At 37.8% G+C, this 19464-nt stretch overlaps 3 protein-coding genes across 10 annotated transcripts in view; 2 read left to right on the top strand and 1 right to left on the bottom strand.

Annotated features, from left to right (window-relative positions):
• The first annotated feature begins 312 nt into the window (after window positions 1-312).
• On the top strand, window positions 313-5640 carry si:ch211-216p19.6 (E3 ubiquitin-protein ligase TRIM39). Its single transcript, XM_043245243.1, is given in 8 exon segments — window positions 313-399; window positions 718-1274; window positions 1355-1367; window positions 1370-1449; window positions 1653-1886; window positions 1966-2113; window positions 2291-2317; window positions 5072-5640. Coding segments are annotated over 7 exon segments (1599 nt in total). The 5' UTR covers window positions 313-399; window positions 718-719; the 3' UTR covers window positions 5614-5640.
• Window positions 5641-9171: 3531 nt separating this feature from the next.
• zgc:153151 (uncharacterized protein LOC751646 homolog) lies at window positions 9172-14567 on the top strand. 7 transcript variants are annotated; one of them, XM_043244831.1, is made up of 12 exons: window positions 9172-9323; window positions 9853-10008; window positions 10197-10430; window positions 11233-11475; window positions 11557-11640; window positions 11883-12340; window positions 12435-12527; window positions 12848-12907; window positions 13070-13150; window positions 13243-13302; window positions 13404-13481; window positions 13961-14567. In XM_043244831.1, the coding sequence occupies exons 2-12, from the start codon at window positions 9909-9911 to the stop codon at window positions 14033-14035; spliced, it is 1566 nt and encodes a 521-aa protein (XP_043100766.1). In that variant the 5' UTR covers window positions 9172-9323; window positions 9853-9908; the 3' UTR covers window positions 14036-14567. The 7 variants fall into 7 exon arrangements, 6 of the variants coding, with proteins under 6 accessions (XP_043100766.1, XP_043100764.1, XP_043100768.1 ...); XM_043244829.1 differs by having other exon boundaries at window positions 13610-14567; XM_043244830.1 differs by having other exon boundaries at window positions 9189-9323; window positions 9836-10008; window positions 13610-14567.
• LOC122348937 (leishmanolysin-like peptidase 2) overlaps window positions 14431-19464 on the bottom strand; it is a 5189-nt gene continuing 155 nt past the window's right edge. Inside the window, exons 2-15 of one of the 2 annotated variants that reach the window (XM_043244827.1) lie at window positions 18646-19006; window positions 18467-18560; window positions 18231-18282; window positions 18009-18158; window positions 17546-17671; window positions 17368-17452; window positions 17074-17219; window positions 16523-16706; window positions 16338-16404; window positions 16086-16182; window positions 15879-15974; window positions 15623-15751; window positions 15408-15532; window positions 14431-15148 (exon numbers count right to left, since the gene is read on the bottom strand). In XM_043244827.1, the coding sequence (XP_043100762.1) occupies window positions 14899-15148; window positions 15408-15532; window positions 15623-15751; window positions 15879-15974; window positions 16086-16182; window positions 16338-16404; window positions 16523-16706; window positions 17074-17219; window positions 17368-17452; window positions 17546-17671; window positions 18009-18158; window positions 18231-18282; window positions 18467-18560; window positions 18646-19000 (1956 nt within the window). In that variant the 5' untranslated portion in view covers window positions 19001-19006 and the 3' untranslated portion in view covers window positions 14431-14898. Of the gene's footprint in view, window positions 15149-15407; window positions 15533-15622; window positions 15752-15878; window positions 15975-16085; window positions 16183-16337; window positions 16405-16522; window positions 16707-17073; window positions 17220-17367; window positions 17453-17545; window positions 17672-18008; window positions 18159-18230; window positions 18283-18466; window positions 18561-18645 lie in introns of both variants that reach the window. The other variant, XM_043244826.1, reaches the window with a different exon arrangement.

Below are 19464 nucleotides of genomic sequence, written 5' to 3'. Positions count from 1 at the left end.
AGATAATTGTGTTTGTGAATATAAAGCCTGTTTGCCACGGTCAGTGTAAACATGCTTGCACCCCTTTTTTATTTTGCTTAAGGGTTTTGAGACAAAATTTATGCACAACATGATTTCCTCTCACAGATTGCTTTTTACTGAACATTTAGCAGTTCATGAATGAATCTGTTTTGACTGAAGCAAAGAGAAGTAACATGAAAGCATGTTACCACACAGTACATCAGAGTACAGTCAGTTACAACATAATTGCATGGGAGGGGTCAGTGTCCATATTATACACATAAAAAAAAAGGTGACGTGTGTGTACAATGAGGAAAAGGTGACAATATACACTCTCCTTCCTCCTGCATTACACCGCAGTTGCACTGAGAACCTACAAGAAACCACACGTACCTAGAGGTGAGGAAATCATCTTGAAATGTGTTCCTTTCTAAGTGTTTGATCGATTGTTGTATTGCTCTTGCATTTTTAACTTGATTCTGTTTATGTATGAGCAATTGTACTGTGGTTGTTATCTTAAAAGCCATTTAAAAGGCACTTTCGAACTTTACTTGTATCTTCATGCAAATCTTTTTTGCAATACCAATTAAAATGTATGTTGTAGCTTACATCCCATGTCTAAACCAGTTCGACAGGTTTCATTTGTTTAAAAAGGAGGGGCGAGTAGAGATATCCTGTGTGTTTTTACAATCATATGGGTTTTTTTTCTCTGGCCAGCGATGGCTTCTTCCATCAGTTCCCAGGTTGAACAGTTCCTGTGTTCAATATGTCAGGACGTCTTCTCTGAACCGGTAACTATTCCGTGTGGACACAACTTCTGCATGGTATGCATCACTCAACACTGGGACAGCAGTATGGGCACGAAATGTCCCCTTTGCAAGACGAACTTTCACTTGAGACCAGAGCTTGGCATCAACAGAGAATTCAGAGAGCTCATCAAAAGACCGAAGAGGGGAGAAAGTCCTTTTCAAGCTGGTGCAGTACCATGTGATGCGTGTACAAAAATAAAGAGAGAAGCTTTGAAGTCTTGCCTGCATTGTGAAGGATCTTTCTGTAAAACTCATCTAGAGCCTCATAACACTGTAGCAAAACTGAAGAAACACAAACTTATCAACCCTGTGGACAATCTGGAAGATTATATATGCCCGAAGCATGAGAGGCCGCTGGAGCTTTTCTGCAGAGATGATCAGAAGTGTGTGTGCCTGTCGTGTATAACGAAAGATCACAAAACCCACAAGACTGTTCCTGTAGAGGAAGAGGGTGAAAAACGGAAGGTGAGAGATGCTTAATCTGTGTTTGAGCTTCAATGACTTTCAATCTTTGTTGTAAAGAAAGTTTTATTGTTTGTCCACAGTCTCAGTTTGGAAAAAACAAGCTGAGGTTAATTTGATGATTCAGAGCAGAATGAAGAAAATTGAAGATATCAAATGCTCAGTACAGCTCAGCAAGGTTAGTCTTGTTGTATGTTCATTGCAAAGTTGTATTTAATGTGGCTTTTTTCTCTATCTTGCATCCAAAACTAGTTAATCTGTAATAAGCCTCTTTTGTAAGCAAATTTAGATAAAAAATGTCTGCTGAATGCATAAATGCAAAATGGAAATTTGGTGGCTATATATTAAGACTATAATGACTATACATTATGCCTTACTTAGCAAAGCTCAGAAAAAGAAAAAGCAGACATTGTTGAGCTGTTCAATGATCTGATGGATTCAATTGAGAGATGTCAGTCTGAGCTACTGGAGGTAATGGAGCAGAAGCAGAAAGCAGCAGAAACACAGGCTGAAGATCTGATTAAAGAGCTTACGCAGGAAATTACTGAGCTGAAGAGGAGAGACGCTGAGCTGGAGCAGCTCTCACACACTGAAGATCACCTGCACCTCCTACAGGTCAGTATTTCTCCTACTGCTCACATCACAGAATAACTCTCCACATGCTGAGGGATTTCTCTCTTTTTCTCCTTCTTAGGTTTATCCATCCCTGTGCAGGCCTTTAGGCACCAAGATTTGGGCTGGGATCAGTACTGACACTCATCTGGAGGAGGACGCTGTGCGGAGAGCCCTGACAAAGCATCAAGAATTCCTTAACTGTGTAATAGTGAAGGTTACAGAAACCGGTGAGCATTTGACTGTTATGTTCAGTATTTTGTTTTGAATTTTTATTGTCAATAAATGTAAATACAATTATACTGTAAGCTTACAACACTGTTACTGTTCTTTAAGACTGGCACAGTTCTACAGATTATTTACGTTCATTTTTAGAAAATAAATAAGTATGCATTTTTTTTCCACAGAGCTACAGAGGATTGAAAAGTTTACAGGTACTGTAAAGTCATTTATGTCATTTTCCTACATCCATACACAAAAATATATTGTGGTCATTTTAGTCGTATACAGGTGGATCTCAGTAAATTAGAATGTCGTGCAAAAGTTAATTTATTTCAGTAATTCAACTCAATTTGTGAAACTTGTGTATTAAATAAATACAATGCACACAGTCTGAAATAGTTGTTGGTTTTTCAACAAATTAGAATACTTCATAAGACCAATAAAAAACAATTTTAGTGAATTTTTGGCTTTGTAGTAAGGGCTCCTTTTGCTTTAAATACTGCCTCAATTCAGTGTGGCATGAAAGTGATCAGTTTGTGGCACTGCTGAGGTGGTATGGAAGCCCAGGTTTCTTTAACATTGGCCTTAAGCTCATCTGCATTTTTGGTCTCTTGTTTCTCATTTTCCTCTTGATTCTCTTTGGGGTTCAGGTCTGGTGAGTTTGCTGGCTAGTCAAGCACACCAACACCATGGTCATTTAACCAACTTTTGGTGTTTTTGGCAATGTGGGCAGGTGTCAAATCCTGCTGGAAAATGAAATCAGCATCTTCAAAAAAGCTGGTCAGCAAAAGGAAGCATGAAGTGCTCTAGAATTTTTAGGTGGAAATCCTAGAAATTTTATTCTAGGACCTTGGTTTATATATAATATAAAAAACTTGCTCTTAACTGAAAAGAGGGCTTTGGACCACTGGGCAACAGTCTGGTTCTTCTTCTACTTCTTTGACCAGTCCAGGAGTGGCTTAACAAGAAGAATTCAACAAATGTAGCTAAATTCATTGACACATCTGTACATGGTGGCTTTTGATGCCTTGACCACAGCCTCCATTCCTTGTGACGTTCACTCAAATTCTTAAAACGATTTTGCTTGACAATCCTCATAAGGCTATGGTTCTCCCAGTTGGTTGTGCATCTTTTTCTTCCACACTTTTTCCTTCCTCTCAACTTTCTGTTAACATGCTTGGATACAGCACTTCAGCCAGCTTCTTCGGCAATGAATGTCTGTGGCTTACCCTCTTGTGAAGGGTGTCAATGATTGTCTTTTGGACAACTGTCAGATCAGCAGTCTTCCCCATGATTGTGTAGTACAATGAACCAAACTGAGAGACCACTTTTAAGGATCAGAAAACCTTTGCAGTTGTTTGCAGTTGATACGCTGATTGGCATGTCACCATATTCTAATTTGTTGAAAGGTTTTTGTTATGCTGAGTTCAGACTGCATGGTTTTCAGAGTAGTCGGGTCACCGATCTTTTCACACAGTATGACACTCTGGGGTAGTGTTCAGTCGCTGTTGTGTTCAAACTGCATGATGGATCAGCGAAAGGGTGTTTCACACTGCATGACTTTGCATTAGGAAGAATTGCCGACAACTTTGTCCCGGTCTGCAAACTACGTCATCACAACCAAACACACGCGAGTGCTCATGTGAGACTGGGATTATTATTTAAAATGGTAGCCTGCTAGAAACCTTCCCATATAATTTGCACATGCACTCATTTTCAGCGAAAAGAAGATTATGGAGGAGGAAACGAGGAGCAAGGATTGTGTGTTCTGCCACTTCTCCCCCAACTTTCCACTGCCTTCATTTACATTTACATTTACATTTAGTCATTTTGCAGACGCTTTTATCCAAAGCGATACAACAGCGATTCATTTTTTTGAGAAACAAACAGACAGAGTAAGTGCTTGTAACACCCAGTCACAGGCAGTGTTCAAATTAGTACATGCCAGAAGGGAAGGAATAAACAAGGGGGAGGAGAAGTGAGAGTAAATTTTTTTTATTTTTATTTATTTTATTTTTTTTATATTTTATGATGAGGTCAGGTATTGCTGAAAGATGTGAGTTTTCAGCTGTTTCTTAAAGATTGCCAGAGACCCAGCATTCCGGATATATATGTATGGGAAGATCGTTCCACCAGCCAGGAACAGAGAACGCGAAAGTTCTGGAGAGTGATTTCGAGCCTCTTTGAGATGGTACCACGAGGCGTCGCTCGCTAGCAGATCTCAGACTTCCAGAGTGCGTGTAGATTTGTGATAGTGAGTGGACGTAGACCGGTGCCGAGTCTGTGGTTGTTCTATATGCAAGCATCAGTGCCTTGAACTTGATGCAAGCTGCAATCGGTAGCCAATGTAAGGAGATAAAGAGAGGTGTAAAATGGGTTCTTTTGGGCTCATTGAATACCAGCCGTGCCGCTGCATTCTGAATCATTTGTAGAGGTTTTATTGTGTTTGATGGAAGTCCAGCCAGAAGAGCATTGCAATAGTCCAGTCTAGAAATGACAAGGGCCTGGACAAGTAGCTGTGCAGCTTGCTCTGTTAGAAAGGGCCTGATCTTTCTGATGTTGTGTAGTGCAAACCTGCAGGATCGAGCAGTCATCGAGGATTACACCAAGATTTCTGACTGAGGTTGATGGGGTAATTGTAGAAGAATGACACAAAATAACACAAAAAAATAATTTATTAAAATAAACAAATAATAAAAATGATAAAAATGATAAAACAATAATAGATTTGAATATAAAGTAATGGATATTTATATTTTACTTATCTAATTTTAACTATAAAACAATACATGCATATATGTCATTTGAAAAGTAGTAAATACAAATGACCACAGCAAATTTCCAAGACAATGTGTAACATACAGAAAAAGTTAACCACAGACCTATGTACTATTGTGTATTGTTTATTCCATAGAATGCATATATGTTAAAAATGTCTGCTAATTATATATTCTGATCTGTCTCAGTGAATGTGACTATGGATCCTGAAACGGCTCATCCTAAACTCTTCTTGTCTGAGGATGACAAACAAGTTGGATATGGAGAAACACGACAGATTGTCCCGGATAATCCATGTAGGTTTGATACATGTCCCAGCATCCTCGGGAAGGAGGGATTCTCCTCTGGGAAATTTTATTTTGAGGTGCAGGTGAAAGGGAAAACTGAGTGGGATGTAGGTGTGGCGAGAGAGTCTGTTAACAGGAAGGGAATCATTACTCTCAGTCCAAGAAATGGACTCTGGACTCTGTGGTTGAGAAATGGAAGTGAGTATAAGGCCTGTGATTGTCTGTCTGTCTCTCTGTGTCTGAAAATCAAGCCCCAGAAGGTGGGTGTGTATGTAGATTATGAGGAAGGTCTGGTCTCATTTTATGATGTGGAGTCCAGGTGTCACATCTACTCTTTCACTGGTCAGGCTTTCACAGAGAAACTCTATCCATATTTCAGCCCAGGCTTTACTCATGGTGATAAGAATTCATCTCCACTGATCATTTTACCTGTCTGTAATTAAAATAAAATAAATAAATCAATGAAGAAAGAATGACTCTGTGTAATAATTAATACATTTTTTGCTAGTACTTTTTTTACAATAATCTTACAGTAACCTCAAATAAAGATGATCTTTGAACTTGCTTTTTTGTAGTTGTAGAATTTGTGATGTCTTGGATAATATACAAAGTATTATCCAAAGTATATGTTTCTTAAATATGAGAGCTTCCATGTTTATTAATAATAATTAATGTGTATATACATGAACAAGACATTTCGAGACTCAAACCTGTAAAAAAAAAAAAAGTGAGTAAGGGGTAAGGAGTCAGAGGCCCCTGTACCTAACCAGGACAATATAAATCGGTGTGAAGACAGCAAAACTATCATAACCTCGGTTCCCTTAGAGCGTAAACAAGACATCACAGTGATATATCTTCCCTCCAACCTTTCTTCAAGCTTTACTGGCTAATCCCAGTCTAAGTGACTGGCCAATCGTCGCAAAGCATGCAAATTGCAAATGTGAATGCAAATGCTGACAATTTCAAGAGGCAGTATAAAATGTGGTGCATGCTACAATACATGAGAATTTAAAACTGAACGCCAGTAGCTGGTCGAGTAGCAAACACAGCTCCCGCTCTCAAGGAAAAAAGGTTACGATATAATGTATGATGAATGTACACTATAATCCAATAACACTGAATAACATGAACTGCACTGAGTACGGGAGAGACAGCAACAATAGCATACAGGGCTGCACAGAGTAAATACTGTGAAGGCAGCACCGTAGAGAAGAGAGGTTGTAAACGTGGATAATTTACTCACTGATAGCACTTGGGAGGCTAAGGATTGAATGTTCAGCAAACATATTGTAAAATCTGGCGAAAGTATTCTGAGAAGACCAACCAGCTGCAAAGCACATATCCTGAATAGATGCTCTTCTCGACCACGGCCAAGAGGAGGTGATAGCTCTTGAGTTGAGTGACCTCTAATGTGCAAAGGGCTCATATAAGCAGCTGTGATAGCATCCAAAGTCTCTGTTTTGACACTGGCCCTTTGTACAACTACCGTAGCACACAAAACGCTGGTCAGATTGCCAAAAGCTAGCCGAGCAGTCAACATAAATCCTCAAAGCTCTGATGGGGTACACCGAAGACTGAGCGAAACAGTCTGCGCTCTGAAGGAGGTAGACAGTGATTTAGGCACATAACCTGGTCACAGCCGCAAAGTGACACCACAGTCACTGGGTCTGAAAAGAATGCAGTCCAGTTTAGATAGAAAGCTCTCTCATACCAACAGATGCTAAAGGCATGAATGGTGGCTAAGAAAGAGCTCTTAAGAAGACCTACCAAGCCTTCTCCTCTCTGACCTTGCATAACACCAGCGGCAATATTTTGATCGAAGGAAATGCGAATAGTCTGGCTGCTGACCAGTGCAGTCCCCCTTGTGCGAGTAGGATAGGGAGAAGAACAGCTGGGGTGAACAGATCTACCTCCGCTCTCCCATAGCAATTCCAAATTAACCGTACCTCACATACTGCTCCTCAGCTGATGCATCCGTTGTGACCACGACACATGACGTTACAATGCCCAGGGAACCCCCCGGCTGAAGAGATCTTGTGCCACAGTCACACCGCAGACTCCTTTGCTGGCCTTGGCGCTACTTCTGGGAGCCCATGACTTCCTCCTGACATCCAGCTACTGGGCAATGGGAAGAAACAGTCACGGTAGCTGACCTAGATTTCGTCATTTGTTGATGGAAAGCACACCTTGGCATCATGTGATTCATGGCCTTGGTGCACTTTTGAGACTTTACGGTCAGCGTCCTTGAGGTCCCCACGGTCCTCCGCCCCTTCCATGTGAAAGAAAATTGCCTGTGTGGCAGAGTGGATGCGTACCAATTGGGGTGCAGACCAGGTCTTCACCAGCAGCTTGTGAACATTGGGAAAAAAGGGGGCTGATGCCCTTGAGTCAGCTTTCCAGGTGGACCTGAAATACCAGTAGTCGAATTTACTTCTGGCAAGCTCCTCTGGGGGACTCCAGGTAAGCTTCAACTCCTGAACAGCCTTTGACAGGACCCTCATGAGCTCTACCTGGAGGTCTGGAAGTTTCAGAAGGAGGGCAGAAACAGTCATCGGGGAAGGAAACCGGGGAACAAGGCAACCATTGTGGTTGGCAGGGCAGCAAGGAGATGTTCCGTCATTGCGTCTTTCCATACAGGCTGCAAGCCACATCGGACTCTTTCCAGCGTGTTGCATGTTCATGTTCTGCATTTTTTACTGCCTCTTGAGCTTGTCAGTATTTGCATAGCAATTTGCATGCTACACAATTATAGGCCAGTCTATAGGACATCAGAAAAGGCTGGAGGGAAGGGGTTCCCATAACACAGAAATATCTCTGTAATGCCAAATGACAGCTCAAGAGGGAACATCATGTTCATTATTTTGTTTCGGGGCCACAATTGTTTTTCTCTAGAAGAGTTCAGTTCTGAGAAAAGCCCTTATATGGAGCTAGTTTGGGCGTGTATTGTGAAAATTTACTAACCTTGTGCACTCGGGCGCTCATTTTGAGGACCCCAAATTCACTAACAGAAGAAGAAGTTTAAGAACAAGCTCATGTGCATACGCACGTCTTGTGAATTAGGCGGAAAGATTTCGTGAAAAGTTCAAATATGCGTATAAAAACGAAAAACGTACACAATTATTAGTGAATTAGACCCATTGTCATATGATATGTGAATAGAGAAATGTGATTCTATACCATAGGGCAACGGAAAAATATAGACGGGTTTTCTCAGCGCACACGCATCTGCCGCTTTAAATGATTCCATTCTCTGTGCTGTTATCGTTGTGATGTGCACATTGCTATTTACTGATATTAAAAACTTAAATATATAAATTCAGTATATTATTATATTATAAGCAACTATAACTGCCTTGACATGCCATATAACGTAAAACATACTGATACATTCTTTTAGTTTCTTGTTTCAAACTCTATTAAATAGATATATTACGATTATTTTGAAAAATCTGATCAACCCACTTCATCTTTCATATGTAGTGTTTCGTTCGTGTGTAAGCCTAAAGACAAGCTAAACAATCATTTCAGAAAAATAGCCAGTTAATGGCTAATGGTTTTGCTGTTGTTGTTTTGTCTTCTGTATATTATAATGTTAACTTTGTGAAACTGCACAGCTTTTTTCAGCTTTATAAACAACACGCTCCGTCCGTATGTATGCCTATAATAGAGGGCGCGTGAGGTCACCGCACGCTGGAGTGAGTGCGGCCCCGCCCACTGGCTGACTGGCTTTTGTAAACTTTTAAGCTTTTTTGAAACTTTCAAAGTGTGCCTGGCCACATGCCAGCGTCCATTGACTACTGGTTGTTTGGTAAGCTGTTATGGCCTATACTGTCAAGCCCAACTAAATTTAATTTAAGATGATAATTTGAAATCATCTCAAGTATCAAGTAAATCAAGTAAACAAACTTGATTGTTTACTTGCGAAAGTGACGCTGAAATGCCGTGACGTCCTCTTCAGCTGAAGTGAGTGCAGCTCCGCCCACTGACCGGCAAAAAGACACGTGACTGAGCGACAAACGTCTGGGGCGGAGCTGGGTCAAGACCTCCTCGAACCTAAAGTGAAACTTAAAATTAGTTGGTAGACATTTTCTCGTACTTGATATAGAAGCTGGAGTTTTGTTCGCCGCTGGTTTAAGGTTTATTTGCCTGGACAGTGAGTAATTGTTCATGTTTTATGAAGCAGCGTCAGTTTGCATTCGTGACAGTATCCGAAAATCCTTGAATCGTTATTATAATGCGTCTGCACAAACAAAACGAGACCTCTCGACAAACTGTTTTTATTAAACACCTAAACAGCTGTAACTCGAGGCGCGTGGAACCATGTTTGAGGGTTTTGTGTTTTAGTTGGTTTGATTATTCAATATATATACTACACAGCATATCTATCGCAAATCTAAAATGCGTCACGTCCAATTTATGTTTTTCGTACTATCTAAAGAGTAGATACAGAATATTAAAAAGGAGTCTAAACCAAAACAGAATGCAAAAATATCAACTAGAATTACTATATATATATATATATTCTGTTTTGAGTGCATGCAAGTATTGCAAGTGTATAAATATCAGCTGAAATTAAGTTGATTTGTCACTTATATGTACTTGTCTTACCTTGTCTTATTTGTCAGAAATATTTATTCATTTTCTTTTTAACTTTAATGATCACTGGTTAATGATTTGTGAAGGAGTGGGGAAGCCTGGTGACATCCATTAGGCCTAACATGAATTCTGTAACAACTTGATGGAAAAAGCCTGTGGATTTTATAACAAAATGGAAGAACCCTTCTCAACACAACCAAAATATAGGCACGGTAGAAGAGACAGCATTCATTTGCCCCCATGTAAGTCTTTATTGTCTGTAATTCACAAATAATAAAATAATGTGTTTTCAATTCACTGCACAAGCTACTAATATGTTTAGCACTGCATTACATTACAATGTTTTGTTCGTGAATTCTAAATGTATAATAGGGTTAGGAATATATATCATATAACATTATATAATCCAAGTAATTGATCCATTTTGCAGTTATGGATCTTCAGACTAAGAAATGCAAGTGTCCAATATGTCTGGATGTGCTCACTGATCCAGTCACCACTCCGTGCGGACACAACTTCTGCAAGAGCTGTCTGAAAGAATGCTGGGACAACAGTCAGGATTACAAATGTCTGCATTGTAAAGAAAGATTCAGCCAAAGACCCGATTTAAAGAGCAACACAGTTCTTAGAGAAATTGTGCAACTTTGTGAGAAAAACACAACAGGTAGGCATATTTTTATGAGTATCTGGCCAAAAACACCCGAGTAACAACTGAATTTGGACTCAAATATTAACAAATGAAAGTATTTTTTTTTCTGACAGACACACAGAAGTTTGGTAAAAGGGAGAAAACAAAACAAAATGCAATGGCACAGGTCAAACGCATATCTAGCGCAGAAATAACAATTAAATGACTGATTAAATGATTGAAGATTTACTAACATGTAATAAAAAAAAATAATTCCCACAAAAATATTAATTATATTTAAATATTAATCACTGATTTTACTTGCTTTTAATCTTGTGCATTCAATATATTACACAGCTAATGGAAAGAATAATGAATAATCTTTTTTGGGGAAAACACAAGTTGGCTACCTCAACATGCTTCAAATTTGATGGTGAACTGTTGGACCCAGACTTTTATCTGATGAAAGTCATAACTGAAGTTGAAATGTGTGTGTGCTTGATGCGTGAAAACCTCATTGAACACGATCATTGGTTCTCACATCAAGCACGCACTTTTGAGCTTACGTTTACAATATTTAATGTGCACAAGATAAGATAAACATGTAATGTACTTTTTAAGTTGAAATAAATTTGTAAAAAGTACACTTTTTTCTTCCGAAATGTAATCAAGCAGACAGTTTAAATTGTACTTGAATAAAGTAAAATTCCCCCAATATAATACTCAAGTACAGTAATCAAGTAAAATTACTTAAATTACACACCTCTGATTTTCATTTTTGCTAAATGCAAGCAGAAAAATCTGAGAAATTCCTGAAATGTTTTTTTTTTGCTTTCAGCCCAGTTATGCATTAATAGTCCATTATCTGAGGAGCTTCAGTGTTCCGTCTGTTTGGATGTGTTCAGCGATCCGGTCACCATTCCATGTGGACACAACTTCTGTAAGACCTGCCTGGAATTGTTCTGGTCCAAGAGTCAGAAATGCTTGTGCCCATTTTGTAAAGAAACATTCAACAAATGTCCTGATCTGAAGTGCAACACAGCTCTTGGCGAGATTGTGCAACTCTTTGAGAAAAACACAGGTAAAAATATTAGCATTTTAATAATGTGAATTTGAACTAGCAACATGATTGGTTTGATTTTTTTTTTTTTTTTTTTTTAAGGATACAAAAGGGAGCCGGTGACAACAGAATATTCACAATCACTAGAATTTGATGACCAAGAGGAGACTCTGTCCAAACCTTCAGGTAATTAATTATAAACTGATGTATTCTATTCTTCTCATGAAGATAGTTTTTTAATTCTAGCATGTTGCACAAATATTTTACGTGATTATCTGTAAATATGTGAACAATCGTATATAAATTAGCTTCTTTGTATCAAACCGTCTGAAAGATATTTCCAAAATATTTACATTTATTTATGTTCATGTATTAATTTAAGTCTGTTTTTGTAATATATGTTAAGAATTGTTTTCTTTTCTTTTCAGCGATGGCTTCCTCAAGCAGTGTCCTGACAGAAAATCTTGAGTGTTTAATTTGTCTGGAGCTGTCCACTGATCCCATGATGACCCCATGTGGACATATCTTCTGTAAGGCCTGCCTGAAGGAATGTTGGGAAATCAGTCATGATAGCACATGTCCATGCTGTAAGGAAGATTTCACCAAGAGAGTGGATGTTACACACCGTGAGCATCTGTTGCCTCAGTCTGAAATCCTGATGTGGCGAAGCTCTTATCTGGAGCCTCACGAGCATGTCTTAAACGTGAAGCAAGTCACGATGCTTGACTTTGCGGTGGATATCAATCCTAAAACAATCCAGAAACATAACAGAGCTCTTGAGATGTTCTGTGGAAAGGATCAGACGTCTGTGATTCAGTCCTGCAGCGAGGGAGATCACAAGACTCACAGCACAGTTCTTGTAGAAGACGAGACTAAAGAGAAAAAGGTAATGATCATTTACAATAACAACAAAGAATGATTAGAAATCTTAAAACACACTGAATGATGTAAAGCATTTGTATTTTCCTCTCTCATCACAGGGTCAGGAGATAAAGATGCACAAGCTTGTGCAGCAAATAATTCAGGACATGATAGATCAAAAAATCAAAAACTCTGAAATGGAAAAGAGCAAAGTGAGTCTTACAACATTAATTTATTAAAAAATTAATGTCGATCCATATTTTAAACTATGCAGGGTTGCAGGTTCAGGTTATAAATCGATTATATTATATTATATATGTTTGATGTGATTAACCTTTGAATAAAAAAAACAACACTGAGCTCTGCATTGATCTGATTTACACCACTGAGAAATGTCAGGTACTGAGATCTTATAAATGTGTTCATAAAGCACTAGGATTATTTCTTAACTTATTTCTGATGTTACCAACACTTTTTAAAGATGTTTTTGATATTAATACATCTATATTTTCCCCTCTCATCATGGACTCAGGAACTCAAAATTCTCAAGCCTTTGCAGCAGATGATCCAGGACACAATGAAGAAAGATCAAGTTTGTCTTGCAACATATTATTAATTTATATAAAAATGAATGTTGATCCATATTTCAAACCACCTTTCTTTTGCAGGGTTGCAGGTTCAGGGTAAAAGCTATTATATTATATTGTATTGTATTGTATTTTATATGCGTTTTATTTGATTACCTTTATATTAGAAAAACAAGAACAAAGAGAAAGAGGAAGCAGACAACATTAAGCTCTGCACTGATCTGAATTACTCCACTGAGAAATATCAGGTATTGAAATCATATCCATGTATTCATAAAACACTAGGATGATAATTTATTTCTGATGCTAGCAACACATTTTGACAAGTTTTTAATATTAGGAGGATGCAGACCTCATTGGGCTCTGCACTGATCTGAATTACACCATTGAGAAATGTCAGGTACCGAGATCATGTACATGTATAAAGCACTAGGATCATAAGTCATTATGGTGTTAACAATATTAGTATTTGAGCATCTGTACTTTCCCCTCTCATCACAGACTCAGAAGCTGAAAATTCTCAAGCTTGTGCGGGAGATGATCCAGGACACAGTCAACATGGATCAAAAAACGGGCAAAGTGAGTCTTACAACATACTACTAATTTATTAAAAACTATCGATCTATTTTCCAAATAACTTGTTCTATGCAGGGTAACACTAGTATAGTTAAATATATTGATTTGTGTTTGATTTGATTTTACATTAGAAAAATGAAAAGAAAGCAGACAGCATTGGGCTCTGTTCTGATCTGAATTTTTACCCGATGGCTTGTATCTCGTTCAACCTTTCATGTCTGGGATGACAGCACCTGTTTTACCTAATAATGGTCAAAATGAGAAGACAAAAGAAATGTTTGACAAACTGCTTTGGAAATTCTTTATTTTATTCATTGCATAGAAATTCCACACCTTGAAGTAACAGTTTTGCTCCAGTGTATTTTAGGTGTGCGCAGAATTAACAAAAAAAAAACTTGTTAATATGTGCTGAATGAATTCATGAAATGGCGAATGGTTAATAAATTAACTGCAGACCGCTATGTTTTCTAATCCACGGATAGCCTGTTCCAACAGCGCTGCAGGAGCTCGAGGCGCATCTGCTTTTGAGTCAGGTTTCAAGTCCAAATCTGCACTGAATCATTGTTACTAGTCAGCTGCTCAATAACATTTTCATGCATTTTTAAAAATACAATAAGTAAGACAATAATGATGATAATAATTACAACATCTGAGCTCTTTTAATGCATTTATTATATCACAGCGTTCCAATAGGGATCTGAAAAGTTTTTTTTTTGATGTTTTGAAAGAATTCTCTTCTGCTCGGCAATGCTGCATTTTTTTGTACAATAAAATAAATGCATGTCTGATTCATGAAGGGGGTTTAAAAAATGGGCAAAAAATATTTTTCTAACATATTAATTTGAAGTTATATATTGCTTTATTGGTATAGTTCTAAGCATATTTACGAAATGTTTAGTGTTGATGAAATATTATTAAATTGTTTTTTTTTTTTTTTTTTTTTTTTTTTTTCTTCAAAAGATAGACAAAACAGTAAAAGCACATTTTGGCTATTTCATTTTTGCAATTGTGTTAAAAAAATGTATGTACTTTCTATTGAAACCACATCATTGTAATATTTGCTGGGTTAAATAAATTTGAAGGCTTGCATTGCTGTCTATTGACTTTATTTGTAAATACACATGTCCTACAAGACTTTAAATAATAACAATATTTTGATTTGTACATGAATGATTGAATAAGCCAGCAGAAAATCAATCTTAGTCCAGAAAAGGGTTTATGGTTTATGTAACGGCAGTTATATATTTTACAATTCATTGATTGCATTTTTATTTAAGCTATACATTTTACAAAAATGTAAATTATTTAAATATTCTATGATGATCTTTATTTTTTTTAATAGAGAGTAAATGTTTCATGTGTTTATGCTGAAGACATACATCCTCACAAAACACATTGAATCTTATTTTTGGTTCTGCTATCAGTTATTTGTGATATATTGGGTGGGGAGCATCTGTGGCCTGTATGAAGGTTCACTAGCAGCATGTACTCTGACCCTGGCTGATAAGCACTTCCTGTAGAGGAGCACTACAGTAGACAGTAGAGAGAAAGCAGCCATGATGCTCAGCACTGCTGCCACAAAGACCTCTGTCTTAGACACTGTGACAGAGGAGCGATGCTTGAATCCAGGGTGAGGAGTAGAGCTGACATTCACCATCACATCAACATTACTATACAGAAAAGATATCATATACAGAGACACTCAGCTGACATAGAAACATTGAGTTTTAGAACTGTTTACATATGGAGGGGGTGAGAACCACGAGGATGTAAGTGACATTTTGGGTGAAATTAATGATTTTATAAATATGTGTGTGTGTGTTTGTGTGTGTGTGTGTGTGTGAAATGCCACTTAAGCCTTTATGGTTCTCAACCCATTTTGATGCTGATAAATCACATAAAAAAAATAAAAAAAAAGGTTTGACCAACCTCTCAACGGCCTTGTCAGTTTTTAGAAGGTCATCTGACATTTGTCTTGATGTAGGAGGGGTTAAATCAGAATATTTACATATTCTGTTGTCTGGACAGAAAATGAAACCCTGATAACCGGACACCTACATAATTTAAAAAAAGCAAAGTCAAAAACAAAAAGACAAAAAAAGTTCTATTCAGTCATTGCATATATCCCAATGTGTTTTACTAACCTCAATGCTTTTTCCTGCTGGACAATCCAACCAATCAGAATCCATCACCTGAATTTGATATTTGTTTATTCCAGTGCACCTGTGTCTGTAACAATGACCTGCCACGGCTGCGCTAGCGGTCACGTTATTCTAATAAAGGGAGAGTAAAAAGATTTTCAAAAAATTAAAAGTTAAACTAATCTAATACTGTAAAACGTTATCTTTGACAACTTTTAAACATTTATAAATATTTTTGTGAGATGCAAGAACGTGGCACCAGTGTGGTGAGGTTGGATATAAAACAGCGGCTGTCTGAGCCATGTATCTCTCCATTCACTCCACTCCTTTCATTCTCCTCTTTCCAGCACTCACTCTGACAAAGAAAAGTGGCATTACACATGAAAATCAGTAGTTGTTATAATGGAAACAAAAGAGAGCATTGGGAAAGAGAAATAGAAGTCTAAAATGAATACAGCAGACTCACAGCATTAGCCAGGGGTTTAAAAATGTGGCAGCCATCCAGGTATTGATCAGTGAGACACTCTCCCTTGTGGAAGTGAAGGTAATGACAACCCAATCCACTGGGGGAAAAAAAACATTCACATTCACTTCCTTTACACACACAAAAAAAGTTAAAAAAAAAAATTCTAAAATATTTAAAAAACTTTCCAAAACTGTAAAATAGTTTATTTTAAGTAACTGTAATTATTCAAAAGAGCATTGTTTGTTTGATTACCTGTGTGTACAAAAGAAAGCAGAAGAATTGTGACAGGTAGAGACAGACCCAAACTGATGGCCTCCACCTAAAACACACAAAAACCCCGGGAATGGTAAATCAGTGAACTCACAAGTTAAAGTCTCAACAAGTGCATGATATTTATTGTGATGCATGTCAACCAGAAGACTGGATGTCTTACTCACCTTCTCCCCACACCAAGCTCTGAGCTCGGCTGAGGTTCACTGAATACCAGCCCGTGTCCTGGAGGGCAGCGAGTGTGATGGGATCGATGCGAATCAGTGACGGCTCCACCAGTGAAGCTGCCATAATAGATCCCTGAAGCACACGAGCCTCCCAGTGTGACGAGAGCCCGTCTGAACCAGCATCCTGAGAGGAAGAAAGACAGCGAGGGGATGTCTTTGAGTCCGTCATCTGTGTTTTACATTAGGCAGCGGCTATTTAGATTAAGAAAGGTAGATGCTTACAAGTTACACATGTGATAGATACTGTTTGTACCAAATATAATAGCAACATACAGACTTTTATTCATACTAAGTGAGAACAGTGACAGATGATATAGATGCTAAAGTATAAAGGAAAATATGGTAACTTATGGTAACTTGTAAAAGTCTTTTACAATGACATAGGCAGCATTTAATAACAAATATAGAAATTTTTTTTTAAAACAATTTAAAAAATACTACTGTATAAAATACTGTGGTATATATATCAAGGTATCATGATGTTTGGGTACCTTGTTCTCTAACTGAGCTCCAAGGTCAGTGTGGGTAGAGTTGAGGTGTTTCTGCATTTCTCTGATCACAGTAGGAGAATACAGTCTAACCTGACCTGTTTCATCTGTGCCGGTCACCTGACCCTGAGACCAGCAATCTATACCATCTTCATAACACACACACACACACAATGACAATAATGACCAGCAAATGTACATAACAGGGATACAATAAACGCCATAACTGTAATAGATATTTATCCAATTACATAAAGAACAAAAAAATAAATAAAAAAGGAAAGCCGTGTTATCTACCCTGAAAGGAGAGAGAACAATCCTTCCAACGGCTGAAGAGCTTCTGACTGAAGCCCAACACGTGGAACAGCTCATGGATCACTGTCTGTACAAAAACAAAATAACAAACGCAATTTCAATGTTTCTGTTTATCAGGGGTTTTTTTTACAGTTCACTCGTCAGACACACTCACTGTCACCTGCACAAAATGCTCATGTGTGTATCTTTCCATACTGAGTGTCTCTCTACAGATGATCATAGTCCCAGCCAGAGGACGCCCGTCTGAATCTGTCTGACAGTGAGCAGCATAAGCCACTATACTAGACTGAACAGACAAGAGGTGTAAAAATGTTAGACAATCTCCAGTAATCTTAATGGATTTACCATTTCCACCCTAGTGAAGACTATTTTTTTTCTTTCTCAGAAATGACCCTTGACCTAATTACCTGCCTGTGGAAAACAAGGTTGAAAATTTGTCATGATGAAAAAGAAAGTAGTCTATGTTACAGATATTATATGTCTTAATAACTCAACAAATATTAAAGCTAAATGTAGAATTAAAATGTGTCATTTATCAAAGACATTTATGTTCTTGTGAAGACCAAAATATAGACCAGGAAAATACATACAGATCTGAAAGAAAGCCCAGTGATAGTCCCTACCTCTGCTCGACATTTATCTGTGCTGTGAGTGAACACATACAACAGGAAGTCAGTGTCAGGAACTCCCGTCCCCGCTGCTCTCAGCACTGTCCGGACTATATGCTCAGGATGTGGATAAACAGCACAGCCATTCAGGTGCTCATCTGGGATCTGTAAACAGGCCAGACTGAGCAATAAGGCCAATATTTTGAGTAATGTGTGTTTATGTATAAAAAGACTCACAATTATGCCAAAGCAGCTCTCGAATCTGTAGTTCTCATTGGCTCTGGCGCATCTGGGGATTATAATATATATATATGTGTGTGTGTGTGTGTGTGTGTGTTCGTGTGTTATTATAGTAACACATTTTTTAAAGAAATAAACAAATTCATACTAATACTCTTAGCCTACTACTTACAGAACAAATAGAGCTAGTCAAGTACAAACAGTAGGAGAGTCAAAAGACATGCAAACCATACTTCATGTGGTTAAGAGTGCTGCTGTTTCTCCAAATGAATTTGCAGTATTTGTTTGTGTCTCGATTCAGCAGCAGACTGCCTTGAACTCGCCTCACTACAAACATGAAAATATGGGATAAATATGAACTTCTGTTTAATTATACATGCTTTGTCTGTACTCCACGTTAAAAACCACACACCTGACAGTAAACTGGAAACATGGCTCACAGCCTCATCGACTGCATTCATCAATCTCTCTAGCTCCCGTCCTGTGAGGGCGGGGCTTTCTGAGGGGATCCAGCTCTTGATTCTGATTGGTTGTGGATCCACATGTCTCTCTGCTCTTTTTGATCTCTGACGTTTAGAACTGTGGGGCAATGGATTCTCCTCTGACGCAGTTTTTCTCAAGGACCAATGAGCAGAGGCGTATTGACCAGTGGGCGGGGACACAACTTTGATTGATTTCTGAGCTTGGTCAAAGATGCACTTCTCCCAAGTACATGGAAACCATGGCAACAATAATACGCCGATACAAACACAAGATGCAAAAGGCATGATCTACTATCGTATAACAGACAAAGAAAAACACAATTAAACAAAAATCACAAATGTTTAAGAATATATTAACAAGATCTGTGATTAAAAAAAGATTAGTATTGTGTTCTTAAACTCACATATAAACCACTAAATAAAATTCTTAGATAGATTTTTTCTCTCTCTAAAGGATCTAACCCTTATTTATTCCCGTGAAAGAAAAGGGGTGAATTTTCAGCATCAATACTTTATTTTGACCCTTTAAAAATCATTTTTTTCAATTTATTGTTATTATCAATGATGAATCAAGCTGTGCTGCTTCATATTTTTGTGGAAAACGTGATGTTTTCTACTTATCAGACTTAAAAACTGTATTCTTACTTATAAAGAGTAACCTTTCTGCCGTTTAGATTAATGCCGTTAGATTAATGCTTGCTAAATACTTTTTTTTTTTTTTAAATCTTACAGACCACAATCTTTTTAAC

This window comes from Puntigrus tetrazona, chromosome 7 (genome assembly GCF_018831695.1).
Source record: "Puntigrus tetrazona isolate hp1 chromosome 7, ASM1883169v1, whole genome shotgun sequence".
NCBI classification, from domain to species: Eukaryota; Metazoa; Chordata; class Actinopteri; order Cypriniformes; family Cyprinidae; genus Puntigrus; species Puntigrus tetrazona.
Note: the sequence above shows the minus strand (reverse complement) of the source record. Positions and strands in the feature narration are given on the sequence as shown.

Excerpts from the sequence above, each read along its gene's own strand:
- zgc:153151 (XM_043244829.1), top strand. The coding sequence starts at position 9,909 with ATGGAAAAAGCCTGTGGATTTTATAACAAAATGGAAGAACCCTTCTCA. Across the intron at positions 11,476-11,556 it reads ACTCTTTGAGAAAAACACAG|GATACAAAAGGGAGCCGGTG; the intron begins GTAAAAATATTA and ends TTTTTTTTTAAG. Across the intron at positions 13,303-13,403 it reads ACACCATTGAGAAATGTCAG|ACTCAGAAGCTGAAAATTCT; the intron begins GTACCGAGATCA and ends CTCTCATCACAG.